This window comes from Mauremys reevesii, linkage group 1, assembly GCF_016161935.1.
Source record: "Mauremys reevesii isolate NIE-2019 linkage group 1, ASM1616193v1, whole genome shotgun sequence".
NCBI classification, from domain to species: domain Eukaryota; kingdom Metazoa; phylum Chordata; order Testudines; family Geoemydidae; genus Mauremys; species Mauremys reevesii.
The window spans coordinates 26850595-26868090 of NC_052623.1; the positions used below are offsets into that span (position 1 = coordinate 26850595).

Consider the following 17496-nt stretch of genomic DNA (forward strand, 5'->3'; position numbering starts at 1 on the left):
CTCCCCAAGGTCAACCCCTGATAGTGGTATAGGGCTTTTTACCTCACAGTGAAACTAAAGTGCCTGATCTTCATTGTACCTCAGTAATAACTCATGCGTGTTAGTTATACACTTTTTTTTTTTAGCCGTGAAGACAAGGTCAATGTAATCGTTATTTCTATGCAGATTTTTATTTGTGAGTAGGGCAGAAAGCCTCTTGCTGGGGTCAAGAAGGTCATGATACTTTACCAGGGACTTTAAGTGAAGAGGTGTGTGATGTAGCACTCTTCCTTTGGATGTTGACACTGGGAATGACATTTTCTGACCATGGACACAGAGTTAGCACAATTGATGCTGCGTTCCCCAATTATTAAATTGGAACGTCACATCTTATGCCATGCCCTGTGACATCAAGAAAACTATTTGGGCCATGTCTGCTGCTTAATTGGTAATTGGTAATTTCCAGTCCTGGAACTTCAGTCATAAACATAATGGATCAAATTCTATGAGGGTCTGAGCATGTTTAATGCCCACTGAGATCAATGGGCTATATGATTATTTCAGCTTGATACTAGGGACACAGTACACAGGTATACTGTATACAGGTCCTGATCCTGCAAGTTGCTGAATGCCCTCATTTCCCATTGACTACAATGAGAATTAAGGGTGTTCAGCAACCTCCCAGAACCAGGCTAATAATCAGCAGATCTCAGGACACAATTCTGCAAATCTTAACCACACCAAGTAGAACTTACATATCACTCGGCATGAGTAAGGACTGCAGATCGGGTGGAAACACAGTGGCAAGAGAAAATCAGAAAGATATGCTGGATCATTACATTTATGGATTTTAAGGAGTTAACGAGTGACAAAGCCAATATAGAAGTTTACACATAGCCAGCGAGAAGGTCTCAGACAAGAGGTAATAAATAACCAGCAAGTCTTCAGTGTTAAAGAAACAAAGCTCTTTAGAGCCAACCCAGTTAACTTCTATTTTCTTTTCCTATTTTCAACTTGTTGCTATTAAAAGTCCAAAATCTTTTTATTTAACTTGGAAAAAAAACAAATGACTTCAGCGCTGAAACCTTCCATGGTAATACTGAGCCCAGGAAGAACTATTACAGCCAAGTTGTGAGTATATGAAAATGCCATAGATGTTATAACAGAAACACGCAAACACCCTTAACTCCATCATTGCAAACAGTGTGACAATTATAAGTAGTACTGTAACAAAAATCCCTAGACTGTAACCTTGTAGTCATGCTGCTTCATTTACCACTCAGTGTACACTTATACTACTAGAACTATCATTAGTTTGTCAATACAAAAATCATCTCATCTGCTGACATATTCACATTCTGCCTTACCAACTTTTTATTTAGCTACCAAGAAACTAGGTTACGGTTTACACCGAGAAGCCTTAAATAAATCTAACTAAGGAAAAAGGAATATCCTGCACAATGAACATTGCTTAAACTTTACAAATAAAAGTATCACGAGATCAACACAAAAGCTCTGAGGCTTCAACTGCTCCCTAACATCAGTGGCATTTATGCCCATGATACAGACCTAAAATCCTGTATGGAATGGTATTAAATCCATAGAACTAGCAACGTATCAATAAATTGCTGTTATAAACCTGATCTGAACCTTCCCAACAATCTAAATTCATTAAAAGCAAGAGATTATTACAGGAACTGAAAACTCAATCTACTCTATACATTTCATCTCTATAAATTTATACTTTACACAATTCATCTCTACACATTTCATCTCCAAAGAAACGGTATACGAAGGTCACCAATATATTTCATCGCGCAATAAAAATAACCACAGCTCTTACCTTTGTCGTCGTGTCTACAGAATGATTTTCAAAAGACTGATTCTCCTTATTGTGTTCATCACATAATACGGATCCATCTGACCCATCGGAAACCACAGACTAGAAAAAAAATTCAAATAAATCAAATGATATTCACAGACTAATACTACTTTTAATTGGAAGCATGAGTCCAGACATACAGGAGTGCAATTGTGCCTCTAATCCACACTTGGAGCTCATGAACCAGATTTGGCCCTCAATTTCTTGCCATTTGTCATTTTCTGCGGCTGATTCTGCAGCCTCTCCCACTGAAGCCTATGATCTAATCCTGAAAAGTGCTGAGTGACCTCAACTCTCACTGACTTCAAAGGGAGTTGAGGGTGCTCAGCATCTCACAAGATCAGGCCATAAACACGGAGGGTGAAATCTTGGTAGGGCTGCCAACTTCCTAACTGCACAAAACTGAACACCTTGGCCCCACCCCTTCCCCAAGGCCCTGCCCTCTGCTCAGTCCACACATGCCCCTCTGTCGCTCGCTCCCTCACTTGCTCATTTTCACCAGGCTGGGGCAGAAGGTTGGGGTGCGGGAGGGGGTGAGGGCCCTGGCTGGGGGTGCGGGCTCTGCAGTGGGGCTGGGGATAAGGGGTTTGGGGTGCAGGAGGGGGCTCTAGGCCGAGGGGTTTGGAGCGCGGGAGGGAGCTCCGAGCTGGGGTAGGGGGCTGGGGTGCGAGGGGATACGTGGTGCGGGCTCCAGGAGGGAGTTTGACTGCAAGAGGGGGGCTCAGGGCTGGGGCAGATGGTCAGGGGTGCAGGAGGGAGTTTTGGTGTGGGAGAGGCAGGGAGTCAGGGCGCAGGAGGGGGTGCGGGCGCCGAGTGGCACTTACTTCGGGTGGCTCCCCAGAAGCGGCGACATGTCCCTTGGCTCCTAGGCACAGGGGTGGCCAGGTGGCTCTGCGCCAATGGGAGCCGCAGAGCCAGCACTCGGGGTGGGACAATGCGTAGAGCCCCCCAGCCATCCCCCTGCCTAGGAGCCGAGCAACATGTCTCTGCTTCCGGGGAACCACATGGAGCCAGGTAGGCAGGGGCAGCTCTAAGTATTTTGCCGCCCCAAGCACGGCAGGCAGGCTGCCTTCAGCGGCTTGCCTGCGGGAGGTTCCCGGTCCCGCGAATTCGGTGGCACGCCTCTGCAGGCATGCCGCCGAAGGCAACCTGCCTGCCGCCCTCACAGCGACCAGCAGAGCGTCCCCCGTGGTTTGCCGCCCCAAGCACGCGCTTGGCGTGCTGGTGCCTGGAGCCGCCCCTGCAGGTAGGGAGCCTGCCAGCCCTGCACCAACCAGACTTTTAACGGCCCGGTCGGCTGTGCTGACCAGAGTTGCCAGGGTCCCTTTCCAACTGGGTGTTCCTGTAGAAAACTGGATGCCTGGCAACCCTAAATCCTGGATGAATACCAAAACTCCCACTGACTTTACTTGCGGTCTAGATTTCACTCGGAGCAACCGCAGAAATGGGCCCAGTAACTGTATAGTGTAAACCAGGGGTTCTCAACCTCTCTCTTTCTGAAGCCTGCCCCAACATGCTATAAAAACTCCATGGCCCACTTGTGCCATAACAGCTGTTTTTCTGCGTATAAAAGTCAAGGCCACCGTTATGAGGTAGCAAGCATGGCAATTGCCCAGGATACCACACTACAGGAGACCCCGCAAAGCGAAGTTGTTCAGGCTTCACTTTCAGCCCTGGGTGGCCGGGCTCAGGCCCCCAGGCTTCAGGCCCATGTGGCAGGGCTTCGACTTTCTGCCCTGGGGTCCAGCAAGTCTAATACTGGCCCTGCTTGGCAGACCTCCTGAAACCTGCTCGCGGCCCGCCAGGGGCCCCAAGACCCCTGGTTGCGAACCACACTATCCACAATTGTCTCAGTTCTTAATTACTGCACAAAATTCTCTAAGTTACATATTTTTGAAAGTGCTCAACATTTGTGAAAGGTCATGTCTGCAAATATTTTTAATTAAATACAATGGGGTGGGGGAGATGTTTTGTTTACATAGCAGTCAGTTTTCCAATGTTTACAAAAAGCCATCACAAAATACAAACCTTCTTTCAAAATATCTGCAATACCAGGATATAGGAAAAGGCCAATGGTTCCATGCTGCTCACTAATTTATGACCAAACTTCTCCTGTAAACCATTTTCTTTGGATTGATTTATTTATAGATTATAGGCAAAGTGTTTAGTGCTTGCGGTTTTCCTACGAAACATGCAGCACATTACCGTAGATTTTTCATTTATGAGATAAATATTAATAGCTTTTCAAGAACACGGAACCGGAAAGTGGGGTGGAATCAAACAGTGCTATGCTCTGTCCCACATGCTGTTGAGTGCCATAGAAATCACGAGTGATGTAAAGCCGTCCTGATTAGACCATTCACTGGGAGCTGTCAATTTTAACACAACAGGCAAGCAATTGTCAGCATTTTAAATAGGCCAACTACTGCCAGCACCATTTAGAAAACAATGGGCCAGTGCCAAAAAAAATGGCCCAAATCAGATCCACATGTTCAAATGTATTATCCTCTGGTGCTAACTTGTTTATTTAGCGCTTAGTCCGGTAATGTACAGAGCACTCTGGGCCCCATCCAGCAAAGTACTTTAACACGTGCTTACCTTCACTGAAGCCAGTGGGACTAGAGACATGCTTTAAGGTAAGCCTGTGCGTAAGTGCTATTTAACGCTATACGGCATGAGCCTTTAGGACCCAATATTACTCCTATCTATCTGTCTTAGGTGCTCATACAGTCTTCATCATCACAGTGTCTGAGCGCCTCACAATCCTTAATGCTTCCATCTTCACAACACCCCTGTGAGGTAAGGCAGTGATTGTCAGGAGCACAGCTGGCTCCCAGCCAGGTCACTAGGCAAACTCAGCTGGGCCCCATGAGCTTCCTCCAAATGGTCAGGCTTCCTCGCTGGGCAGGAGACCCTATCGCCTGCTACTTGAGCCTTGCTGCAGCAGCATCACAGCAGCTGCTCAACATGGGCCATGTCCCCAGCTGCCCTTGCCTTACTCCTGGTTCCAGTCCTTGTTCCAGCTCTAGCCTGCCTCTTCCCTGCTCTGGTTTAGTCTGCCTCCCTGCTCTGCTCCTGATCCTGGAGCTGGTTTTACACTCCACTTGCCAGAGTTTATGCTCCTTTCTATTTCCCCCACTAGGATTTAACTTCCACATTTTAAAGGATGCCTTTTTTGCCTCTCACTGCTTCTTTTACTTTGTTGTTTAGCCACAGTGGCACTTTTCTGGGTCTCTTACTATGTTGTTCAATTTGGGGTATGCATTTAAGTTGAACCTGCATTATGGTGTCTTGAAAAAGTTTCCAGGCAGCTTGCAGGGATTTCACTTTTGGCACTGTACATTTTAATTTCTGTGTAACTAACCTCCTCATTTTTGTGTAATCCCCCTTTCTGAAATTAAATGCTACAGTGTTGGGCTCTGGTGTTTTCCCTGCCACATGGATGTTACTTTTAATTATATTGTGGTCACTATTACCAAATGGTTTCTCTATATTCACCTCTTGGACCAATCCTGTGCTCCACTAAATCAAGAATTCTCTCTCCTCTTGTGGGTTCCAGGATTGCTCCAAGAAGCAGTCATGTACGGTGTCAAGAAACTTTATGTCTGCATTTCATCCTGAGGTGACATGTACCTAGTCAATATGGGGATAGTTGAAATCCCCCATTATTACTGAGTTTTTTATTTTTATAAACTCTCTAATCTCCCTGAGCATTTTGCAGTCACTATCACCATTCTGATAAGATGATTGGTAGTATATTCTTGCATGGAATTACTATCCATAGAGATTCTATGGGACAAGTTTGGTTCATTTAAGATTTTTACTTCATTTGATTCTATGCTTTCTTTCAAATATAGTACCACTCCCTCACCAGCACGACCTGTTCTGTCCTTCCGATATATTTTGTACCCTGGTATTACTGTGTCCCATTGATTATCCTAATTCCACCAAGTAGTCAGAGATCATAGAATATCAAGGTTGGAAGGGACCTCAAGGAGATCATCTAGTCCAACCCCCTGCTCAAAGCAGGACCAATCCCCAGACAGATTTTTGCCCCAAATGGCCTCCTCAGGGATTGAGCTCACAACCCTGGGTTTAGCAGGCCAATGCTCAAACCACTAAGCTATCCCTCCCCCCCCCGGGAACAGTAACCTGTTTCCACCCGGTTTCAAACCAGGGATGTTTCATGTGTTAGGTGATCGTGATAACTACTACACTAGAATCGCCCTGAGCATGGGGTTGCATAACTGACCATCTTGGCTAATAGCCATTGCTAGACCTTGTGACGGGTTGGGTCACAGAAACTCCCCCTTGGGACTGCCACCTGATCTGCTCAGACTACCTCTGAGCCCATTTTCCCTGGCAGCTTGGGACTTCAATACCCAGCCTGGCTGTGCCAGACATGCTAGCCTGCTACAAACTCTCACCCAGGTCTGAACCACGTCCCCCAAAAGCTGCAGGCTTAATTGAAAACAGCTTAAGAAGTGCCCTTTTCTCCAACACCCAGATACCCATTTCCCAATGGGGTCCAAACCCCAAATAAATCAGTTTTACTCTGTATAAAGCTTATACAGGGCAAACTCAAATTGTTCGCCCTCTATAACACTGATAGAGAATATGCACAGCTGTTTGCTCCCCCAGGTATCAACACTTGCTCTGAGTTAACTAATAAGCAAAAAGTGATTTTATTAAATATAAAAAGTAGGATTTAAGTGGTTCCAAGTAATAACAAAATAAAACAAAACCATGCAAGTCTACGCCTAATACAATAGGAAACTAAATGCAGGTAAATCTCACCCTCAGAGATGTTCCAATAAGCTTCTTTGACAGATTAGACTTCTTCCTAGTCTGGGTCCAGCAATCACTCACACCCCTGTAGTTATTGTCCTTTGTACCAGTTTCTTTCAGGCATCTCTTTGGGGTGGAGACGCTATCTTTTGAGCCAGCTGAAGACAAAATGGAGGGGCTTTCAGGGCCTTTTATATCCTATCTCTTGTGCAACATCTCTAGCCACCTGGGCAAGTCACATGTCTATGAAGGATTCAGCTTTTTGCAGGCCAACACCATTGTTTACATGTTAGTTTGAACGTTCCCAGGAAAGCTCAGATGTGGATTGGTGTCTCCCAAAGTCCACTGTTATTTAAGTTCTTCCAATTACTTGAATAACTCCTTCACACTATGTTGACCAAATCTGTCTTATGTGCTTCCTAAAGCAAACACTTTAAATACAAGCATAGAGCCAACGCTCATAACTTGAGATATGAAAATCATCCATGCATACAAATAGGATGAATATATTCAGTAGATCATAACCTTTGCAAAGATATGTTACGTGGCATAACTAGCATAAAACATATTCCAGTTATGTCATATTTACACTCATAAGCGTATTTCTATAAAGCATTATGGGGTGCAATGTCACAGACCTATCCTCCATGAACTTATCTAGTACTTTTTTGAACCCAGTTATACTTTGGCCATCACAATATCCCACAGCAATAGGTTCATAAGTTAATTTTGCATTGAAACAGTGAAACGGTACTTTTTTTTTATCAAACCTGTCGCCTATTAATTTCATCAAGTGACCCCTGGTTTTGGTATTGTTGGAAACGGTAAATAACATTTCTTTATTCACTTTTGCCACCCCATTCATGTTTTTATAGACTTCTATAGTAGCCCCCTATCATATCTTTTCTAAGATGAACAGTCCTAGTCATTTTAGTCTCTCCTCACATGGAAGCTGTTACATGCCCTTGATCATCTGGTTGCCCTTCTCTGAAACTTTTCCAGTTCCACTATAACCTTTTTGAGATGCAACGACCAAAACTGGACACAGCATTCAAGGTGTGGGTATACTATGGATTTATATAGTGGCATTATAATATTTTCTGTCTTATTTTCAATCCCTTTCCTAACAGTTCCTAAAATTCTGTTAGCCTTTTGGACTGCTGCTATGCACTGAGCTGAAGTTTTCAGAGAACTATCCACGATGAGTCTTGAGCACTAACACTTAATTTAGAAAAAATCATTACTAACCTGTTCTGTTACTGTTGTTCTTCAAGATGTGTTGCACATGGCCATTCAACTCTTCGTGTCTGTGCACCAAGTGCACGGCAGTTGGAAACTTTTTTCACTTAACAGTACCTATTGGGCTGCTCAAGTGCCCTCTGCTTCTATGTGCCACTGCATACAGGTATCAAGGGCAGAGCTACTCCCTGGTCCCCTCAGTTCCTTCTTGCAAGAACTTCTATGCAGAGGGGTGGGAAGGCAGGTCGTGGAATGGATATGTACAACACATGTCAAAGAACAACAGTTACGGAATAGATTAGTAACAGTTTTTTCTTCTTCAAGTGTTTGCACACATGCATTCCTCTCTTGGTGACTCACAAGCTGTGAAACGGGAGGCGGGATTGGAATCTATCTGAATGAAGACAGGAGGAAAACTCCAACTGTAGCATCATCTCTCGCGTCCCGAGTGAAGGCATAGTGAGAAGCAAATGTGTGAACTGAGGACTAAGTTGCCTCTCTACAAATGTCCAGAATTAGAACATGTGCCAGAAAAGCTGCAGAGGCCAAATGTGATCTCATGAAATGAGCTGTGACTCTGCTCGACAGGGTGATGTTAGACAGGTCATAGCATATGCATATACATGAGGCTAGCCAAGAAGAAATTCTCAGAGGAGAGTGCCCTTTTATTCTGTCTGCAACCACAATGAACAGTTGAGAGGACTTACGGAACTGCTTGGTTCTGTCCAGGTAGAACACCAGAGCTCTTCTGATACCCAGTGTGTGCAAATATTTTCCTTCCCTACTCAAGTATGGTTTCATGAATAATGCCATAAAGTAAACTGACTGGTTGACATGCAATGAGGACACCACTGCCCAAACATCAGATGAGGACACAGGTAAACCTTGTCCTTGGAGATAGTATAGGGAGGCCCAGTTACTAAGACAAGCAGCTCTCCTATCCTTATAGCAGAGGTGATGGCAACCAAATGCCGCCTCCATTGATAGATGTAGCAGAGAGTAGTAAGTAGCCAAAAGTTCAAATGGGAGACCCATATGCCTTGACAACACTAAGTTTAGGTCCCATGGGGAAACAGGATTGTGCACATGAGGATACACTTTGACTAGGCCTATGGTAGTAAGAACATGTCTGTAAGGGAACCAAGGCTGCGACCTCACAGGTAAAAGAACTGCTGACACTTTCTGTGGATCTTTTTGCAAATAGGTCTACTTAGGGAGACCCTCCACCATTGGAAATTGATCCTGGCCACATCCTGGGAAAGAGACCAGTTGAGGTGACTCATAAACAGTTTGCTTTGGACACCCAGTAGGCAAGAAGCTTCTAGCTCTATTGATTTGGCAATGCAAAACTCCCAAAGAGTTGCCTCTTGCCAGAGCTGAGAAGAGCGAGTTCCTCCCTGCCTGTTGAGATATAGCATTGCCATTATGCTGTCTGTGACGATTAACAGGCTTTTCCCTTTTTCCCCCTTCTGTGGCAGAAAAACCTGGCATGCCAATCCGATTGCCTTCAGCTCACTGATGTTGATGTGTAAAGCTAAGTCCTCTGTAGACCACAATCCCTGAGTCTGTAGAGAACCCAGATAGGGACCCCCTCAGCCAAAGGCAGAAGCATCCATCACTAACGTGAGCATCAGTTGCAGGCTAGCAAAGGGAATGCCCAGACATATATTAGTCAGACTTGTCCACCAATCTAGGAAGGTGAGGGTACCCTCACCACCATATCTAGAGGGTGATGGCTGGGTGAGTAAACTGAAGCTAGCCAACCCTGTAGAATTTTGAGGCACAGTCTGGCATATTGGACCACATATGTGCACGAGGCCATATGCCCCAGGAACCTCAAACAGTTTTGCGTTGTTGTGACCAGGTGAACTTCGAGATCTATAACAACAATTAGTCAAATTTTCTGAAACCTCGAGCCTGGAAGAAAAGCTCTGACTTGAATTAGGGGCAGTACTGGACTCATCAGCTCTAGCCTCTGGACCTGGGAAAGGAAAGATTTCTCTGTGTTGACTAGCAGTCCCAGAGCATTGAAGGTTGACTGGATCAGAGACACACTGAACAGCACCTGCTCCCTGGATTGGCCCCTCACAAGCCAGTCATCCAGGTAGGGATAAGGACCACAACTTTCATTAAAAAAAACTTGGACGCTGCAGCCATGCCAAATGGTAGTACAGTAAACTGGTAACAATTTTGATTTACCAGAAATCTGAGTTATTTCCTGTGAGCTTGATTGATTGCCATATGGAAGTAGGCATCTTTTAGGTCAAGGATGACATACCAGTTTCCAGGGCTCAGGGAGGGAACAATAGAAGCTAGGGTGACCATGCAAAGCATTATGTTTTTTAAGAATTTGTTTCGTTGACCAGATCTAAAACTGGTCTGAGAGCCCCCTTCCTTTCAGGATTAGGAAATAGCAAGAATAACCTTGTCCCTCTTTGACACTGTGGAACCTCCTCTATTATACCCACCTGAAAGAGAAATAGTACCTTCTGGAAGAGGAGCTCTTTGTGAGTGGTTCCTGAAGGAGGACAGGGAGGACATGTGGGAAGGAGGGATAGAAACAAATTGGGGGGTATAACTGCAGTACTCAAAACCCATTGGTCTGAAGTAATTTGGGACCAAGCACTGAGGAAGTGGAAAAGATGGTTTACAAATATGGGGGACATAGGGTCTGGAAACATGGAGACTGGCAGGACATCCTCGACTGACCCATCAGAATGATTGCTTAGCAGTTCCTGGGTGTCTAGAAGGGCCAGGAGCTGGAGCCAAAACAGAAGAAGGGGCAGGCCTGTGCCTATAACCCTTCTCTACTTTATTGACAGGTCCTGATGAGGAGGCAGAGCGGGATAACAGTGAATCTGCTGAGGCTGATAGTACTTTCTGACTGGGCAGGTGAGTACAAATCCAAGGATTTCTGTCACCCTTAAGGTCATAGAGCAGGGGTAGGCAACCTATGGCATGCGTGCCAAAGGCGTCACGCGAGCTGATTTTCAGTGGCACTCACACTGCCTGGGTCCTGGTTACCGGTCTGGGTGGCTCTGCATTTTAATTTAATTTTAAGTGAAGCTTCATAAACATTTTAAAAAACCTTCTTTACTTTACATACAACAGTTTAGTTATATATTATAGACTTATAGAAAGAGACCTTCTAAAAATGTTAAAATGTATTATTGGCACACGAAATCTTAAATCAGAGTGAATAAATGAAGACTCGGCACACCACTTCTGAAAGGTTGCTGACACCTGCCATAGAGTTTGCTGTCTGTCTGCTCTGACAGCAGGGAAGGACTTTCAAAAGATAAGTCCTGAATAGTATGCTGGACTTCACAGGGTAGGCTGAAAGACTGCAGCCATGAGGAGCTCTGCACAGAGACCGCAGAAGCCATGGCCCTAGCAGTCAAGTCTGCAGCATCCAGCCCAGCCTACAGAGAAGTCCACGCCACTCATCTGCCCTCATTCGCCAGCAAAGAGAACTCCTGCCTAGCATCCTCAGGCAACCGATGTTTGAATTTCTCCAAAGAGCCTCACAATTTCAAATCAAAATTTCCCAGCAGAGCCTATTGGTTAGTAATTCTAAGCTGCAACCCCCTAGTTAAATAAACTTTCCTACCAAATAAATCTTTTTTGTTTGCCTATTGATTTGTTGCAGCTTGATGCCCCTGGGGATCCCTTTCATTAGCTGCTGCAACCATTAGCAACCCCAGAGGAGGGTGGGAGTATAGGATGTCAAACCCTTGGGAAGGTACATAATACTTGCATTCTGCCTGCTTTGAGGTGGCATGCAAGGAAGAAGCGATATGTCATAGTGTCTTTACAGGCCCCAATATCGCTTCATTGATTGGCAGTGCCACTCTAAATGGACCTGCTGTAGATAATATATCAATTAGGTGAAGAGAAGACTCTCTGATTTCCTTGATCTGAATGTCCAAGTCCAAAGACACCCTCTTTAAGAATTCCTGGTATGTCTTGTAATCATCGGGAGGGGATGATGTTGTGTTCGAGGAAACTGCCTCGTCTGGTGAGGATGAGGATGAAGCTGACTGGATGTGGTTCACCTCTTCCTCAGGATGCTCTGCTGGCTCCTCAAGAGCCTCTTCCTGAGGCTCAGCACTGGACCAGGTACCAGCCACTGGAGTCAGGGTGGCATGGTGCAAGGATTCATCCCATCCAGACAAAGGCACTGAGTAGGAATGATGAGGATCTAGAAGCTGGGGGAAAACCCCAGGAGTTCCAAAAGGGGGAGGGGCTGGACACCAGTGACCTCCTGGCCACATTACCATAAAAGCTCACATTGTGGGGTCGCAAAGGTACCCAGAGAGGAAGGATCTAGGCAGAGGGTGGTGAGTCCTGCTCTGAGGTGGAGAGATACTTGAGCCCACCTCAAAGTCCAAAGAAGACAACTCCCCTTCCACTGATCACAGGGGGGTTGTCCTGGTTGGTGCCAGTTACCAGTGCTGAGAACCAGGCACTGGCTGGAGAGACACCATCGGTGCTGACTCCTGCTTAGACTGTACTGATGAGTGGGTAGACTGTCCAGGAAGTAGGCAGCCGGTGCAGGACCAGGTCCTGCATCACAGATGTTGGTGCTGAGTGGTCTAACGATACTGACTTTATCGAGGGAGCGGATTCCTGTACCTAAAAGCAGAGTAAATTACTTTCCACTGCAAATGCTGAAGTATAGTCAGCACCAAGATCTTATCAGATCGATGTGGTATGGCTGAAGTTGTTGGTGCCGTTTCTGGCACCAGACTTGAAGATTTCCGTGCCAGCACTGCAGCCAACAGTGCTGTCTTAGGCCCAGTGCCAGGGCTTGCAGGCCTGAGCCCCAGCACCTCTAGGTTTGGCAGCTCGTAGCCCCAGCACCTCTGGGCTTGCTGCATCAGTTATGAGTGTAGAAAAATTGCTTGAGCCCTGACACCTCTTTCATTATAAATTAAGTGCTGCTTAGGCCCCAATTTGGAGGAGTGCCTCAATCTTGATTGCACTCTACTTGACTCCCCTTCTACCTGCTTTACAGGCTTGAGGGGTGGAATCTTCCTCTGGTTGGTGCCTTTGTGGAAGGCTTATGCTTCTCGCTAGGAATAGGTAAGGGTGACCAGTGCTGGGACTCTGATAGTCTTGAAGGCACACTTTGGACTGAAGCTGCAGCACTCAGCACTGACTCAAACCGGGATGGCTCGAGGGTGGTCTTAGCACTGCCTCCATTAGCAGGAACTTCGGCCTTGCTTCCCTATCTTTTTTCATCCTAAATTTGAAGTCCCAACAAATCTGGCTCCAGTCCTTCACGTGTGCCTTGCCCAAAAACTTGAGGTTTTGGGCAGGAAGCACATGGTTTGAAGCCCGGTACTGAAGCATGCCTCAGTATTGGCAACAAAACCCTGAAACAGGGAAAAACAAAAAAAGCAACCTTTTTTTAAAACCACTGAAACTTACTAACTACAACTAGACTGTGTACACAAAGGCTGGGAGAAAACTGCTCTAGCAATTGACAGGAGTTCCAATAATTACTGTGGGCAGTAAGAAGAAACTGAGGGGCTGGGGGTTTGGGGGCTCTGCTTTATTCAGTGGTATATGGCAGCAGAGAGGGCTCAAGCCGCCTGACCAATATCACTGATGGAAAAAGTTCCTGACAGCTGTGCTCTGGGCACACAGACAATAAGAGTGGAATGTACATGTGCAACCACTCAAAGAACCACCCATCATTATATATATGTAGCTGGAATTATTTTTCCCATGTACATTACTTTGCACTTAGCAACATTGAATTTCATCTGCTATTTTGTTGCCTAGTCACCCAATTTTTTGAGATTCCCCTATAACTCTTCACAGTCAGTTTTGGACAACTGAATAATTTTGTACTTTAATAATTTTGTAACATCCACAAACTTTGCCACCTCACTCTTTAGCCCTTTTTCCAGATCATTGAAGAATATGTTGAACAGCACTGGTCCCAGTACAGATCCTTGGGAGACCCTGCTATTTACCTCTCTCCACTGTGAAAACTGACCATTTAATCCTACCCTTTGTTTCTTGTCTTTTAAACACTTACTGATCCACAAGAGGACCCTCCCTCTTGTCCCGTGACTGCTTACTTTGCTTAAGAGACTCTGGTGATGGACCTTATCAAAGGCTTTCTGAAAATGAAAGTACAGTACATCAATTGGTTCACCTTGTTCATATGTTTGTGTGAATACCATCTGGTTTTGGTGACTTATTACTGTTTAATTTATTAATTTGTTCCAAAACCACCTCTGTACATTTTGAAGGCAAACAACTGAATGTCGACATGTGTTATATTTAACTCTATTTCATTTGACTGGTTCTCACTAGCTCCTACCTGTATTTTACCAACTTCTTTCCTGTCCTCTGTACTAAGACATAGAGTTCCACCTTTAATAAATGTATCCCTAAGGGATCCCTAAGCACCTGCTGGCTTTCTTCCAGATCTCAATTTAAAAAATCCTCTACCACCTTTTTAATTTTACATGCCAGCAGCCTCGCTGATTCCCCATCTCTTCACCCAGAGTTGATTTGGGTACCTAGTTTTTTGCACATGTAATTCCCACTCAAGTAAATGGTTCTTTTCCAGGCTTTAGGATCAAGTTGCACTAGCTAATACTACCTGAGGGCCCAACCCTTAGAGAGTGATGAGTCACTCCTCACAGGTGCCCTCCCAGTTTATTTTCACAGTACTCAGATACTATGGGCATGAGAGCCATGTAAATAAATAAATAGCACTCAGCACCTCAGTAAATTAAACATTAACTTGGTACATGCCAATCAGGAGCAAAATCTAACTCTTATGTAATTTTGATAGTTTAAAAAACATCAGAATGTACAGAAACATTCTACGTTTCCTAAATTATTTTTCATTATTTGTTATGGTAGCACCTACAGGGCTCTGGGGCAAATTACAGACATTCCAGGAGGGACAGTCCCTGGTCACAGAGCAGTCTAAGGAAAAGCTGCCAAAATGTTCTTACATATCTAAGAATGCTGGTATTCTATTCATACAATATATCATCATGGACATTACTTCTTATTTCAAAACATACATGAAGTCCCATCAGTTGCCAAAATCTTGGTTTTATTTAAGAAGAGGAAAGGAGTTTTGAAATGGGTGTAGGCAGCATACTTAACAATTACAATATCATTTTAGTACTCAATGTAGTGTAACCTCTGGTTAGTATAAAACTCTTTTATGATTCCTACAGACAGTGTTATCAGCTAGGTGAACCAAGCGTATTAACTTTTTGCTCCACTCATCAGAAATAGACTTGCCCTGATCCTACTTACTCTCTGCCACTAAATGGAACCTGCCCATAAATTCTCAACACTGCAGAATATATTATTTATCAAATGGGCACTACTGAAAAGTCTGGTAAGAAAAAGCTTCCATTTGTTTATATAACGTTGTCTACAAATGCGTCCCCATTAGTTGACTCCAGTATTTTGCAAGAATATAAACCATACCATAAAGTAGTATGAAATGTTTCAATTGTTTGCCTTAGGGAAATGGGTCAGAGATTAATTGAGAAGAGCAGTAAAATAAGGATATTAAGAGGATACAAACAGCTCAAGTAAGACAGCAATAATAATAAATCTGGGGCATCTCTCTCTACACTGTATTAAAGGTCAACATGCATTAGCAGAATAATATATATAGTTCTCCAAGATGTACAAAGTACACATTAGCAATCCACCTAAAACACAATAGATATTTACCTCTTTGTTTTTAAATATGACTAAGCTTGTCTGTGCAAAATACTGGCAAAAGGCAAAAGAGGGCCTCTACTATGTGTTGGAAAAGGGATTTTAAAAGGGAGGAAATTTGGGGCCTGATTCGCCTCACTCTTATTCTTGAGTTGCACCAGTGTAGGTCAGACACACTGTCTTTAGAAGCAATCCCTAGGCCTATGCTACCTATGAGGTCTCACAGCACCCAGTGGAATCAAGATCTGACAGTTGGCAAAAGATGTGTTTCAGTGGTGTAAAGGCATGTAGAGATCCTGGATTGTCCATGTCAACAATGAACTGGAAACAGAACCCACTCCTGTGCACAGTTATGGCATTTGAGCTTGCCAAGGCAATTGCACTTTCCTGAGGTGGTGCATTTGATAATTATGGTTGAGTTTCCCAGCCTGCTCCATGACTGGAATTGCAGAAAATTTGATCCTTATACATAACGTGGTAGGATGAGGTATTTTTGGGTATCTACAGTAGTCACCACATGTGCAGTTATTTTAAAGTATCCAACTCTGGTACTCTATCATTTGACCAAATAAACAAGTGCACATAAATGCAGCCAGTATTCTGCTCCTTCATCATCACCCTACCAATGACAACAGGAATAATCTCAGAGGTTATGTAATCTACACACACACAATAGCATAGGTGACCCGTATGGGTTACTCCCTAGATCTGCATGCTGCAACCCAGAGTGCCTCTATGCATCTCCTGCAACGGACAGCCTATGGTAAATTTTAGGGAGAGGAACTCAAAACAAGGAAGGGGAGCTGGGATCACTTCTATGCCATGCTCCCTCTTCTTGGAATGAGTTTTCTGGTATAACCTGTGCACATTGACCAGGCAGAGTTTTGTCTCTGATGAAGTATTTCATCATAGTAAACCAGTAATAGCCAAACTGTTCATGGTCCTTCAGAGGTTGAGAAAGGATGGGAAGGATGTATAACAACTGGCAGATAACAAATAGCCTACTTCTGCTACCAGCTAATTGAGTTACTCTCTACTTGCAGTGCGGGAGGTCAGAGATGTTGTGCTTAAGATCCTGGGTTCAAATCCTGCTGACAACCCAGGCAGGTGGTCTCCCACATGCAAGAAGCCTCCTTTTTCCATCTCTTGAGCACCCAATACAGGGACCATTTACAATCACAATTCCTGTTCTCAGGGGAATGCAAGGACTGCTCCTCCACACACTCCCCCAAGGGAGGCAGGATTATGGCAAGCAGACTTGTGCATTGGGATGAATAGGCTGCTCTGTCTTAAAGATAGGTGCAGCCTGTACAGACCCTTTTTGCACCAAGCTGCTTCGAGAAGAATATACTTCTTGAGACACAGTCCCACCCTAAATTCCCCACAGGAAAGGGCAGGTCTGAACAATCCCCATGTGGGCCTGTAGGTAAATACTAATTGGCTCCGGAATGGTTATGATGCAATGGGTGGGTGGTAGTGGTGATGGGAGAAATACAAATATAGTAGAAATCTCAGGGAAACAGAAACACGTCAATAACTCAATCATCCTGATAATCAAAGGCTCAGAGGAATACACAGTGCTGCGAGATATTGACTTTTATTTAATTAACTATTTTGCAAATAAGCATTTTACAAATCATTAAAACATTTTAAAAGCTACAGGGGGAAAATAAAATACATTACAGCATATGATGTAATTACTCATTTCATGGTGTATTAATGTACATTAAGTCAGTTAACAGCCATTCTAGAGAAAAAGAGCAGCCCAATATGAACTAGCAGATGTTCTGAAGGCCACTGATACTAGCAAACAATGAATTCTCCTAAAGGACAGAGAAAAATTAAAAAGGATGAACATCGCTACAGAATGCATACTTAGAATTGGCTACTGCACA

General features: G+C 44.3%; 1 protein-coding gene across 2 annotated transcripts in view; it reads right to left on the bottom strand.

Moving 5' to 3' along the window:
* The window catches only part of DLG2 (discs large MAGUK scaffold protein 2), a 1428123-nt gene that overhangs the window by 1194519 nt on the left and 216108 nt on the right, over positions 1–17496 (bottom strand). For both annotated transcript variants that reach the window (XM_039519925.1, XM_039519926.1), the window contains one exon: positions 1823–1921. In XM_039519925.1, the coding sequence (XP_039375859.1) occupies positions 1823–1921 (99 nt within the window). The remainder of the gene's footprint in view (positions 1–1822; positions 1922–17496) is intronic.